At 39.0% G+C, this 14721-nt stretch overlaps 1 protein-coding gene across 3 annotated transcripts in view; it reads right to left on the bottom strand.

Moving 5' to 3' along the window:
* Positions 1-14721, bottom strand: part of LOC145993200 (uncharacterized) — a 776759-nt gene that overhangs the window by 69394 nt on the left and 692644 nt on the right. For all 3 annotated transcript variants that reach the window (XM_083129421.1, XM_083129420.1, XM_083129422.1), the window contains one exon: positions 10032-10093. In XM_083129421.1, coding sequence (XP_082985547.1) covers positions 10032-10093 — 62 coding nt within the window. The remainder of the gene's footprint in view (positions 1-10031; positions 10094-14721) is intronic.

The raw sequence follows: 14721 nt of genomic DNA, 5'->3' as shown, positions 1-14721 counted from the left end.
TTTGGCGGGAAAGGAACACTGTAATTTTTCACACTTATCTGAGATTGCATTATGAATACAAGTGTGATTTAATTGTTCACTGTGTACCTAGGTGTAATGAATTTTTAGGTGCTAAAGTCACTAAGGCTAGTGCATTTTCTAAAGTCATGTTACGGTAGGTTAAAAAGGCTTGATTCATATTTAGCGCTTACGCAACGGTCAGGTCACAGTTTCGCATTAGGAATATATTTATGAGATGGCAACAATGTATCAGAAAAAGAAAAGCGACAGACCCTAGCCCCCTCTCTCTTTCCTTTCCTTCGCTTATCTTTTTTTCCCTTTCTCTCTCTCTCCAAACTCATTCAGGTACTGTTGATAACGTATTGATTGACTTGGTATATTTCAATTCGCTTTTCTTCCACTTTTGCTAATCGCGAAGAAGAGGAATTGTGAATGATGGAATTTATGAAAGGACAATCACAAATAACCCATGTCGGGACTCGAACTCTGAACTTCGGTGGAGAGTTGAAAAGTCTATCACTTCACACACTCTACCACAGAATCGGCTGGAAACTCCCTGGAAACTGAGAAATATCAAAGCAGGAACATTCATAGCAATGACCCCAAACCTTATAATTCGATCCAGTGTATAATTCAATCAAATATGTCTTTCACCCAAGAGAATTAGAAATAATAATTTAAATGGAGCAAAAAGTAGTACAGAAATTCAGAGGAACGCAGTGGAGTAGCTAACGCAATGGATTTGTAGTAAAATCACAGTCTGCCATAGGTTTTGCCATGTAAAAGTAAGCGATAGTTAGTTAATCGTAAAATCACACTGCGCAGTAGCGAGTAGGCAACGCTGCTTACAAAAATAATTTATTCATCTGAAGGCGAGAGAAGTGGGGTCTCTCTCGAAATGTAGTGCTAGAATAATGGCCAATTAATATTGCTTGCTCTTAAATATCTACTGTCACAAACATTCGGAGAGTTTTAAAATTTTAGTTCGTGATTTTGTATGCACCCCTTTTTTTTTGTGGTTACGCTACGTTTTCTTCACAAATGTAAAGGAAATTGAATGTAATTCATCCAGTTTGTATTTGAGCCCACTTGAATGTACAAAGTCTAATCAGGATTAGGCCTAGGCAGTTTGTATTTGAGCCCACTTGAACGACAAAGTCTAATCAGGACTGGACCTAGTTAGTTCGTATTTGAGACCAATTAAACGCACAAAGTGTAATCAGGACTATATCCAGGCAGTTTGTGTTTGAGGCAACGTAGTGCTAGAATAATGGACACTGTCCAATTAACATTGCTTGCTCGTAATGATCTACTGTCACAAACATTCAGAGAGTTTTTAAATTTTAGTTTGTGATTTTGTATGCATCCTTTTTTGTGATTGCGCTATGTTTTTTCACAAAGGTAAAGGAAATTGAATGTAATTCATCCTCATATCACGTATGCAATGCTCACTACATCAAACGTGATATAGTTTACATAAATTACACGGTCTGTGCAGACTATACAAATTGCATGGTTTGCATTCTACTCGTGCAAATAGAGTATACGGTCGCATTTACATACGAATGCGCATCGCTGATGAGAATTTCAAAAAGAGCCCAGACAGGTTATCCAGTTTATCGAAAATACTACTCGCTCGTTTGTTTTAAAATACATGCTCTACATAAGCGACTGTTCCTCTGTCAATTTCATCTCATTGCCATTTATCCACATCGTGGCGTATAGTCGAGAGAGACAGAAAAGCGACGTCAAATACGAAGAATGCAAATACAAGAAATTGAAACGTGTGAAATCCTGAAGAAATTCGTTCCCTACATTGAATGGCTTGATCAGCGGTTCGATACTAGAGGAAGATTGGTTGATTTATTTCACGTCACATATTTTACTGTTAAATTAAAAAGGGTGGGATAACGGAATAGTAGGGAGGGGGTATGGGCTTCGTTAAATGATAGTGTTTTTACTGTCCAGGATCAACTTGTCCAACTGACAGATCCTAGGAGCGTCAAAGTCCAATTTATGCACAGATAGTCTAATCGGTACTGGACCTACAGTTTAAAATGGGATTTAAACCACCTTGTGCTTGCACCGAGTATCGAACCCGTGACACCTTGATTACAAAACGACGACAATACCACAACGCCATTGTGAAGGCCATGCTGACAATTCTGACGAGCCATGTCACCATGTACTTTCGTCGCTTTCATTCCAATTTTGGCTAATTGCGGCGATGGGAATGAATGTGTTAAGGTGAGATGGATGAAGGGACAGTCACAAACACACATGGATGACAACACCAAACCACACAATGGATTCTATTGGTTGCGGTCCAGGCGCCAATGCAGTTACCGGGATGTACTACGTGGAAGTGATGTTGACTTTTGGCTGGCTTCTTCAAAAGACCACCCCTCACGTCCCTTCGATGTTGACAATTCTTGTAAGGACACACACGTGTACAGTCATGGGAAAATACTTACCCCAAAGAGCCTTATTATCAGGAGTCTTATGAGGGAAGTATTTCTTTCCACGACTGCACATGTGGTGAGCATACACCTCTCCAAAGTTGGTCCGAACTACACTCTGTCTTGGGAATCTGTGGAGTGAGACCTCGCATGACGGTAGAGGAGAGAGCGTGTGGGCGGATCAAAACGTTACGCGCTGCTGCAAACAGCTGGTAGCTGTAGCCGTTTTCCCCCTTCATGCATTCACTTCCTCTCTCACGCGTTCCTTGCTCGAGCCCTCTCGAGCCAATACTTGCACAGAGGGCTTGTTGTCGTACGTTTGCTCTAGATATTTCTCGACAGAGTGCACTTGGAAGTGAGGATGACTTTTGGGAGCCTTCAATGTTGCCATTTCTTGTAAGGACACTCACGTGGACATGTAATGTACACACCTCGATAAGTTTGTCTAATCAGGTCTAAAACCAGGCAGTTTGTATTTGAGCCCACTTGAACGCACAAAGTGTAATCAGGACTAGACCTAGGCAGTTTGTATTTGAGCCCACTTGAACGCACAAAGTGTAATCAGGACTAGATCCAGGCAGTTTGTATTTGAGCCCACTTGAACGCAGAAAGTGTAATCAAGACTAGATCCAAGCAGTTTGTATTTGAGCCCACTTGAACGCACAAAGTGTAATCAGGACTAGACCTAGGCAGTTTGTATTTGATCCCACTTGAACGCACAAAGTGTAATCAAGACTAGATCCAAGCAGTTTGTATTTGAGTCTACTTGAACGCACAAAGTATAATCAGGACTAGATCCAGGCAGTTTGTATTTGAGTTCACTTGAACGTACACGGTGTAATCAGTTTAGTTCTAAAGTTATACCTCAGACAGAACGATCTGGTGTATCTCACGTCAGGGATTGTACCGATACGAGGTGATACGACAGTTGTGGGCTTCAAGGACTTCTCGAGTTGTTTGGCGATGACATCACTTGTCACTCTCTGCAACAGCCATTCCTGAGCGAACTGCAACGAGACACTGCTGTACGAAATCGTGCTGCCAGAATGAAATGGTTTGGCGAGGGAAAAAACGTAATAAGATCAGAGTTCGGAAAGTACCTACTAAATCTTTTTCCCCCTCTTCTTCTGTTCTCTTGCAGATCAGGAGCTGACTGAACAAACGAATCGACACTTCCCAGCGTCCCTATTCCGAACACGTACGAAGCAACCAAGGAAATAATATCCCTTCAACTTGCTCGGATCCCATCAGTCGATTGAACTTTTCGATCTCTCGAAGAAATCTCGCGGAATAGATACAAAGGGGGGTGAGTGAAGGGAAGGGAAGAAACGATGGAACCAAATTATTAATCCCAGCCTTTGGGGAAACAATGAGAAACTTGGATTATTTCGGCACCACCTCTTTTTTAAAAACAATATTTTCTTATAGTGATGAAGAAATTATTACCACGGAAGTTTTAATTACTGTTAAGAAGGAAGTTGCTAATACCAGATACGTAATGTTAGTTTTATTATACACTGCAACTTGTTTTCGAGGCTGTGGAGCATTTAGGGATATGTTAATTTTCCCTCAACCAGTCTCTACTCCTATTCATCGTTTGTGCAGCGGAATATATTGTTCCAAACATTAGGTTGTATTGGAGCACACTTGAACGCACAATATCTAATCAGGACTAGACGTATGCAGTTTTTATTTGAGCCCACTTGCACGCACAGAGCCCAATCAGGACTGAACCTAGGCAGTTTTTATTTGAGCCCACTTGAACGCACAAAGTCTAATCAGGATGTTACGTCCTTGCACATTTTCGCAACTTTGCATTATAATTGTAAATGTACGTACATGTTGAAAGGAAAATGTTTTATTATCACCTTGATTTCTTAATAATGTTTATAAATTTACATGTTGTATGACTCAGTTTGTGACGTAAACGTGAACTCACCAATCAGGATGCTTATGATCTAATGAATTAACCTTTATGTAATACTAATGAAGTCAGCTCGTTTAACGCAACATGCATATTACTATGATGTAAATATGAACTCGCAAATCAAAGGTTACCAATGTTAATGAACTAACCAAATTGTGATTAGATAATGGCGGAACGTTTAAATTTGTAATTTTCCAAAATGTAAGAAGTTTTATCACAAATGAATATGCGAACTTTCTTTGTAAATTACTCAAAGTAAAACTATGTATATTGCAAATATCTATCTATTATAATTCAGAATTTTGTACTAAGGTCTAAATCACCAACCCTGAGACCTTCTGTAAACAAACGGTCTCACCGATTCGATGTATCATTCCGCGTCAGCTGATCCATGACCGCAATCATCTGCTGTTACAATCATAGTTCGCCGCACCTATTCATTTTATATAAGAGCCTCTGAATGTGAGAACCCGCTCTCAAAACATCAGACGAATATGCAGCCGCATACATTGTTACTCTCCCGGTCATTCTCTCTTTCATAACACTTAAAACTGCAGACACTGACACACCACTGGGATACCAACTTAACCACTTCTTTTACTGGTTTCTCAGGATACCACTGACAGAACGTTACATAAATATTGAGTAGAATCTGTTTCTCGCCCCTTTTCAAAGGCTGTCCTTGCTGGTGTTTTGAAAACAAGCTTGGAGAACACGGAGACTTTCCCGCACGCATAGAACTCGGCATGTTATTTTTCTAAGGATAAGTCGGGCAATATTACTAAGTTGCACTACTTCTTTGCTGTTCACATGATTATTTTTTAGAAAATAACCAATGTTATAAAATATCATTATGTACACAAATCTCTAAGCTCATTGAAAGTTACAATGCATATTACTACAAAATGTTCACACTTATCTTGCCTTGCCATGTCACCAAGTTATTTTACGAAGTGCACTATATTTGGCGGAACAAAAATCGTTATTAGGATGCTTGTCAAAGTTTCCAACCGCAATAAATTTACGAACTTTCTTTGTCTTGTTTTGATCATCATCATCAATATATTTATTGGACTTACAGCAATGCATATGGCTGTTTATGCCCATTATATATTTTATTTACATAAGATACAATTTACATAAAATCTACAAACAAATTTCAAATACACTCCTATCTATATCATCCTTAGAAATATACATTACCATGTTATATAATTTTGTCTAAAAAAAAATGCAAGTAAAATATATTCAATTCGCATGCAAGAAAGAAGCCAAATTTATGGGAAATGATTACTGGTGCAAAGAGTTAACCATAAAGGTGAAGCAATAAGTAAAAAAAGAAAGAGCGTTGGGTTTAAAGTGAGACGTCATTTGCGGCAGCGTATCCCATACTACAAATTGGCCATTGTAGTATGGGATACTTACGTAATGAATCCTGTAACAACGCTGGATTTTCGTGTGGATTATTTTACTTCTATGAGTTTGCAATGCTTTCTGCATGCACGTGGTTTTGTTTACAGAAGGTCTCAGGGTTTGTGATTTGAACTATAGAAAATTACCTAAAGACCGGAGTTCGTGGCTGGAAACTTGAGTATCAATACGACGTATTTTGGCTTGAAAAGGGGCGAGTTTCAGTGTAGGAAGAAGTGAAATAGTTTTATGCCGCTCTTCTGTAAAACCTAGATTGGCCGAATGAGATGAGAGTACCAATCTAGGAAGGTGAAATAGGTTTACGCCGCTCTTCTGTAAAACCTAGATTGGCCATCTCAAGTGATAACTCCACGTCTAGGCAGGCCCGTAGCCAGGAATTCTTTGTAGGGGGGGCAAAGTCAATCCTAGAGGGGGCAAATTTTTAATATATTGTGTCGCATTGGCAGATATAACGGGGTACACGGAGGCACTTGCCCCCTCCACGAAAAGAGGTAAGTAACAGAAAGGGATGATATCTTGAAAGTGCAACGAACAAACGAACTTCGAGCAACATCAAATAGCAATATTTCGATAATGACCTTTCTAGATTGCCAAAGAATATGAAGTTTAACATAAATACCTAGGTAGGCTAATTGGGACTGTATCTACTTGATATTTACAGGTCGATAATGTTAATAGATTATTAATATGCACCAACAACTTTGGGCCTCTCTGCAGAACTGATTAAGGGAGCCCTTTATAAATCATGCTTCATTATGATTCCCTCTAGTTTCTAGTATGCAAGATTTTTACACACAAAGGAATCTAACGAGAATCCAACAACACCATTGTGTTGTATTATACAAGGAAAATAGAATTAATTAAATAATGTTGGTTACATATTATCTACACTTTGATGAATTGTGTAAACATTTGTAGCTAATTTTTTTTTTGTACTTGCTAAAACATTAAAACATGGGTCCCTTAGTCCACCACGGACTTTATTTCTTTCAAAGGGGAGACTCTTGCATCACTACAGACAATGTTTGCCTACTGGTTACGTTAACCATTTTGCAAAATATTGTGTGAATTGTAGTATAGTTGAAATACATGTTTTAACACCTGACAAACAAATAGGAATGCCTTCATTGATCAATGACTTCTTGGATTACAGTGTCATCAGTAATATTTCATATTGAGTTTCATAGAAAGAAATTATTTTAATAGGGTGCAATAATTTTACGGGGCACCATGGCATTCTGTTTAACATTTTTTTCTTCATAAAGATCGTTTGGCTTCCAGAGCCGACTTCTGCCGCCCCATAGATACTTATGGCTCTGATTTTGGACTATAGAACAGAATAGAACAGCAGACATTGCGAGCGAAGCGAGCAAGAAAATTTTACGAAATGTTTTTTTATTTGTATAAAATTTGAAATCGAGGGGGGGGGGCAATTGCCCCTCTGTGCCCCTTGCAAGTGCCCTTGTCCGTCTGGTAGAAAAATGCAAGGAACACGTAAAAATTTATTCCATCATGAGTATCCAATTGTTCTGCTATTCTTAGATTCTCCTAGTCTTGTTTTTTACTTAAATGTTTGCTTCCCCTAGAATGGACTTCTGTCAAGGTCAGGGGGAGAGGACAATGCCCCCTGCCCCCCTGTAGTTGCGGCACTGTTTATGAGTGTCTCTTCATCAATTTCACGTCATCCTTCATTGTTGCGATTAGCTAGAAGTGGCAGAAAAGCAACGCAAAGTAACAAAAATCAAATATCCACTCCCTCTCTCTACCACACTATTACCAAAAGATAGACTTGGGAAACAAAAATTTAACCAATTCAAAGTTCATAGCAACACATCCAAGAAAAATATCCAAATACATTAGATACCTTTAATACAATACTACTCAAAATGTCACAACTGTTCTAGATACTGCAAATTGTGAAATAATTTCCCGAAGTCTAATCTGGAAGGGAATCCCCCCCCCCCAATCCTGATTCGACATTATCCGGAATCCCATACACCCTAATAAATCACAAAATCAATAAGTGTCTTTGTAATGTTGCTAGAGTAACACATGATATAATTGTAAAGATTAGTGAGAATTCGAAGTAGGAATGTGTTCTGTATTTTTCACAGGGGGGCAGAGCAGGCTCTCAGGGGGGGCAGTTGCCCCCCCCTGCCCCCCCTCTAGCTACGGGCCTGCGTCTAGGAAGAAGTGTACAGGTTTACGCCGCTTTTTTGTAAAACCTAGATTTGGGCCAGCTCAGTGTTGATCTTCGAGCTAGTATATTTTTATCTCCGAGAAACCATACTCAAGTTCCGGTATTCGGGTTACCTACCTACGCGTTGTAAGTATCCCAGTGAAATAATGAACATTTACCTATAAACAAAACAACCGTGGTTGGATTTTTCTTAAACTTACCTTGAGAAGAGTCTTGATGTTCACGACTACTGGAGTAAGGGTAAGTAGAGTTACCAGGAACGCAACAAGGAGTGAGCATAGACAGTTTGCATTTGAACACAATTGAACGCACAAAGTGTAATCAACACTAGATCCAGACAGTTTGTGTTTGAGGCAACTTGAACACACAAAGTGTCAACAGGACTAAGTCCTAGACAGTTTGTATTTAAGGCAACTTGAACGCACAAAGTGAAATCAGGACTAGTCGTAGGCAGTTTGTATTTGAGTCCATACTTGAACGCACAAAGTCTAATCACGACTAGACCTATGTCGTTTGTTTTAGAGGCTACTAGAACGCACAAGGTCTAATCAGGACTAGACCTAAAGTTTTACGTCAGACATAATGATCTGGTGCCGCTGGCGTAAGAATGGTCTCTCGTCTGGTCTAAATAATGACGAAACTTTTACAAGGAGTAAAATTTGATACTGCAACCCGGTAACCCCCTGTTCCTGCATCACTGGAGCTAGCAGCAATATTACATTTAAGCTAACTATCAGGCTTGGGACTTGAGTTTATGTCATATTTTATTCTTGTTACCTGATCACGTGACATCATCACAGGAACATGACTCAATGAGGGAGTAGGTGTTACCTGTGTGAGCAGGTTCTCAGGCTTTTTATTCATGCGAATTGTAGCACGTGCTCTAAAAAACTTGAGTATGCGTCCAGTTTCGTTCTTAGGATACAACTCATGGTCAGCGCTTTCTAAACTCTCATAGTACTTATTCAACGTTTAAGCCAGCAACGTTTATTTGAACCCACTTCTACTTAATGCCTCTTAAATCCCTCCAACCCTTTCCCCCAACACATACAATTGTATTTCTTCAATTGTGTCTGCAGCCCGGTCCGGATCAAGGGGAATTAGCACGGTAACCGGCTTCCTTTTGTGTTCACGTTTCCGTTCTTTCGTTTAAATCGAATTTTCTCCCTTTTATACAGCGTGTTTCGCACCCTAAACTTCCTTGTGTGAGCGGAGTGGTTGAAAAGAAGAGCATTGGCACTTCGCAAGGTGTTTACCCAGGACCTAAAAAAAGCTATTCAAACAGATTTCCCTCGGGTTTCACTGGGAACAAAACAATATGTGTAAACAAGGAACTTTCAGAGGATTGAAAAGCTGTGCCCTACGAGATAAATATTAGTTTTTTCTTCATAGATGGCACTACTGTACGCAGCTCAACACAATAGCCAAACGTCTAAGTAGTATTTCAAGTTTGACACAAATATATCTTTCCGGTAATTTCACTTAGACATTCTTCAGTATGCTTAGTTCTATCACATTCATAGTGTCGTTGCTGTGATGTTTCGAATGATATAATGACACTTAATGATGAACTATGTCAAATTAACATGATTCAAATCGCAAAGCTTCAAAGCCTGACATCTTTCTTCCAAATAAGCAATCAGACCAAGGTTGCCACACGAAGAGAAATTTAGGTAAATTGCTATGAAAAATATCAAAATTGAAGGCTCACAAGTTACATTCAATCTCTTAAAGACTTTTATCCTGTAAATTATTCCCATCAAAATGACAATTCTGACTGGGAACAATTCAATACATCCCATTTATTTATTTGTAAACTTATTCTAACAACACAATTAGAATAAACCTAACGGGATAACAGTTTTCAGAAAAAATCCATATTTTTAAATATTTTTTGCAGTGTGCAATTTGATCCCGTTATGTTGTCATTTAGCGTCGCTTTTCTTCCGATTTTGGCCAAAGACGACGTTGAGGAAACGTGATGATGAGAATAAATAATGGATAAATTACTTACGTGATGTTTAGAACCTTCAGATTCTCGACCTTGGACAAGTTGTGGCTCATGTAATTTATCAGCTGAAAAGGAAAGAAGGAAATAAATTAGAAATTATGTCTAATCTCATCAGATTTATACCTCTTTACAAATCCAATTACTTTCTTTTCATATTTATCTCCACTTTGTCCTGTAAATTTCTGGAGCAAGCGAATGAAAACTCGAGAGGGCTCGAACAGTGAACACGTGAGAGGGGAAGTGAGTGCATGGAGGGGGAAACGCGGCTTCAGCCACTATTAGTTCGCAGCAGCGTGTACTGCTTTGCTCCCCCACACTCGCTTTCTCCCCTTCTCTATGGTTGTGCGCGGCCTTGCTCCAGAGATTCCCGACACAGAGTGTAGTCACCTATTTAGTGCGAATTATTTTAAACATATAAATGGATTTTACTGCACACCCTGTAAAGGGAAATGTGCTTGCTTTATTCAGATTTTGGTTACATTCCGTTCCAGGGAATGGCGAGAGGTCTTGCCTTTTGTGAGAGCGGTCCCGGGTTCGATCCCCGTTGTAAAAACTGGAAGTTCAACGAGGACAATTGAGGAGCTGCCTGAAAAAAAAAGTAGTGGGTAGCGTACTAGAAAGTCTAGATGACAGCGGCGATGGGACTCTATGAGCTAACATACAAGGAGTTTTTCCTGTCTAGATTAATCGCCAGAATCAGGATGAACTGAACAAATAGATCACTGGAGAAACACAATGACATATGCATTCCTTACCTAGGATTCGAGCTGTAGACTTCTAGCTTCGTAGCGAGTTACTTAGATCTTCGCTAGAGAGGCCGACTGGTGGAACATTTAGTCTATTCTCTGTCCCTTGTAAGAATAAAGTTAATGTAACAAATACACGTGGCTTCTGATAAATCCTATTGGCCATTACATGTGGACGAATACTGCGCGTAAGAATATAGTGTATGTGAAGATGCCATACCACTCAATGTAGATGTTATATTGATTCTATGTTAACTTATTTTATGAGGTGTACAGGTACAGCCAATATATTCACGAGCAAATAACACCAGAACTAACACATTGGAAAGCAACTATTTCTCAGAAGTCACGTGGTTTTGTGTACGTTAACTTCATTCTTGCAGTGGATGGAGAATAGTAATATTTCACACCCTTGTGTGAGAACTAACGTTCTTACTTCAGCATTATTATAAAAAATGAAAATCTTAATGCAATTACTTAAATTCTTTATCAGAGGCACATTAATACTATAAAAAACAGAAATTTTAAAATTTTTCGTTGCGGTTAGAGGCTGGGTGAATTTCAGAGCCACTTTAAACGGGCATTTGCGTAAAATGTCCTATCCGAGATCTTCCACTCCTGGAATCAAACCAGTATTTCTCACCTGTCAGTCAGAAGCCTACCTACTGAAACAGCATCGTGAGATTGACAGCCCATCTTTAATTTAAATTAAGTAGTGAACTTGAATTACTATAATGTTCACAAATAGTTTATCATTATAAAATTAATTTTAAATAACTAAAGTTTAAATTTAATTAATAAAATTTATTTGAAACTTAATAAAACTAATTTTGATTAAGTTTTAAATTTAATACATAATATTAATTTTTAATTAATTAAGTGTTAAACTTGATCAATGAAATAATTAAATTAAATTTTTAACTTGATCAATTAAATAACTTTTTATTAATTAATTTTTAAACTAGCGGTGGCTCAGTCGGTAACGCGTCTGACCACCATGCTAGAGGTCCCGGGTTCGATCCCCGGCCGGTTCAAATCCGGAAACTTTTCTAACGATGGAAGCGGCCCCGGCGCCCACCCAGCGTCGAATAACATGGGTACCTGGGGGAAACCCTGGGGGTAAAGGCGGTCAGGGGCGTGATGCTGATCACATCACCCCCACTCACGACCGGATCAAGAAAGTGTGGGGCGTTACTCCCACACCCCCTATACGCCTTCATGGCGTGGTGCTAAGCACAGGGGAACACTTTACCTTTTTTAGTAAAATTTGTAATTAATTAAATTTTAAATTTAATTAATAAAAATTATATAATTTTTAAAATAATTTTATTGTCAATATAGGAATTACCAAAAGCTGACAAATTGATCAGTATCAAATTCGAGAGGTCAAAAGTAAATAATTGCCTGATTTTACATGAAACTACCCTTAAGATGCTCAAATTGTCACTGTTTCATTTGTTATTTTGCATCGTTTTTGTGCCACTTTCGGCTAATCACGACGACGATGGTGAGTGATGATTAGATGGCATTCGTGAATGTACAGTCACAATTCGAACTCGGTGGCGAGATCAAAATTCGACCACTTAACGCGCTGACACCGAGCCAGCAAATTCTCACTACTTGAAATGAGAGTTTAAATTCAAGTCGTAAAGGGGGTGAAAACATATACGAGAGTACTGGAAGAGAAAGAGCATCAATGTAATAGTCATTCTGTCTCAAGGCAACTCCTTCCACAATGCACAAAACCGTCTTCGGTAGACATTTTAACAGAGCCCACTGATTGATTAAGACTTACAGCGAGGAACTTCAAGGGCCGGCTTTGTGTTGCCTCGTACGAGATTAATGTTATCTACGGCCTCGTTGCAGTCGACACGCCCAATACATTTTCGGGTAAGAGTGGACCATTTTCTTCACCATGGCTCTCCGAAATGGCCCATACGGACTGAAAATAGAACGCGATGGAGCCATTCGTTCTCGATTTTGAATCCGCTTGCAGTGCATGGGATTTCGAGGAATTCTGGAATCCGACAAATCCGAGATAAAAATTTATATTAACTAATTTACCGAGTAGTAGCTACAGGATTTATTTGAGTAAATATATGAGCGTGAAATATATTCTGGGCTTCAAGAAACATGTTTGTTTCACTCATATAAACCCTGAAAGAATTTGCTCTTGGAAATATTTTCAGAAGCAAGGAATTTGCATGAGCAAAGATTATTTGGGTGTTTCTATGAGTAAATATGTGTACGCAAACATATTCTGCGTTTGTCAGATGACGAGGCCCAGCAAGCGGTGCAGACGTGGCTCTCGTGAGCAACCAAAAACCTTCTTCGCGGACGGGGTACAGAAGCTGATTGCACTATACCAAAAGTGCATTGCTGTGCAGGGGGCATATGTGGAAAAGTGATATGTGTAGTTCTTCTTCTTGTCTGGAAATAAAGATGTTATGTGAAAATTTGCCTTTACTTTTTGATTTACCCTAATACAAATCCTATTTGTTTCTGGATTTGTATGACCAAGGGTTAATTTGTATTTGTATGAGTAAATATATGTACGCAAACATATTCTTTGTTTCAAGAAACTTATTTACTCCAATCATACAAATTCTGAAATATTTGATCATGCAAATATTTCCAGAAACGATTGATTTGTATGAGGTAAGGCTACTTACATTTCTAGAACTGTTTTGAGTATTTGAATGACTAAACATGTGTGCGCAAACATATTATATGTTTTTGGAAGCACATTTGTTCGACTCATACAAATCCTGAAACAATTTGTTTCTGGAAACTTTCTCTGAAACATGGTATTTGTATGAGCACAGCTTATTTTGTATTTGTATGAGTAAATATGTGAACGCAAACGTATTTTGTGTTTCTGGAAATATATTTGTTTCACTCACACAAATCCTGAAATGCTTATTACGGAAATAGTTTCAGAAGCCTGGAAGTTTTAGATATTCCAGTCCGCTAACTACCGTCTTCGTACCTGGTGGTAGACCCCAGATAATGATAGCTGACACAGAGGCAGCCTGTCACTTTACTGATAACCCTAAAAAGGTGACATTTGACCGAACATATTCAGTTTTATGATTACTCGTAAGAGCAATCAGTCACATTACATTGCCACAAGTATGTGGAAATGTGGCAAAGACACAATCTATCATGGTAACAATCGCAGAATTTTTACTCGCGAGATAAAAACTAGAATCGCCAGCAACAAAAAGAAGGTAAAAGAAAGAGTAGAAGGTTAGAAGTCGTTGAAGAAGAAAGAAAAAGGTAAGATCGTTCGATACGGTGATCAACCGTCCCCAATTTAGAAGAAGCTGTCCTTTTCTTCCTGGTTTTCTTGAAGAGAAATCGCGTTTTTTCGTTGTACAGTCACGGATACTTCTGGGTTTGGGTTGTAACGATCACATTAATTTTCAGTAGAATTGTTACAACCCAGAAGAGTTCGTGACTGTACAATTTATGAAGTCATTCCAATGGTTATGCACGGATACACGGGAGTCATTCATTTATTATTCAGGCGTTCTCGGTGAGTCTAAGATGTTTGATTGATTGATTAATTTAGTTCACTTCACTTTGCTTTTCTGCCACTATTTGGCTAATTGTAAAGACAGGATAAGTGATTAATTAGATGATGAAATTGATGAACGGACACTCGCAAAGAAACACCCATGTCTATGCTGGGATTCGAACCCGGGGCCCCTGACATTGTAGCACGCCGTGCTAACAACTCCGCCGCGAAGGCCGACAGTCTCAGATGTAACATCGTCTCATTGTAATCAAGGGATCCCGGGTTCGATACCCGGTGGAGGTGCTTCGGATTCTATTTTAAACTACAGGTCCAGTCCCGATTAGCCCTTCTGTGCATAAAGTGGACTTTAAAATAAGTTCAAAGTCGGTGTCCTGGATGAATCATAGGAAGAGACCAGGGTTGTTCA

The sequence above is a fragment of the Lepisma saccharinum genome, chromosome 1 (assembly GCF_977018435.1).
Source record: "Lepisma saccharinum chromosome 1, izLepSacc3.1, whole genome shotgun sequence".
In the NCBI taxonomy this organism is placed as follows: Eukaryota; Metazoa; Arthropoda; class Insecta; order Zygentoma; family Lepismatidae; genus Lepisma; species Lepisma saccharinum.
This window is presented reverse-complemented; position numbering and strand designations above follow the sequence as displayed.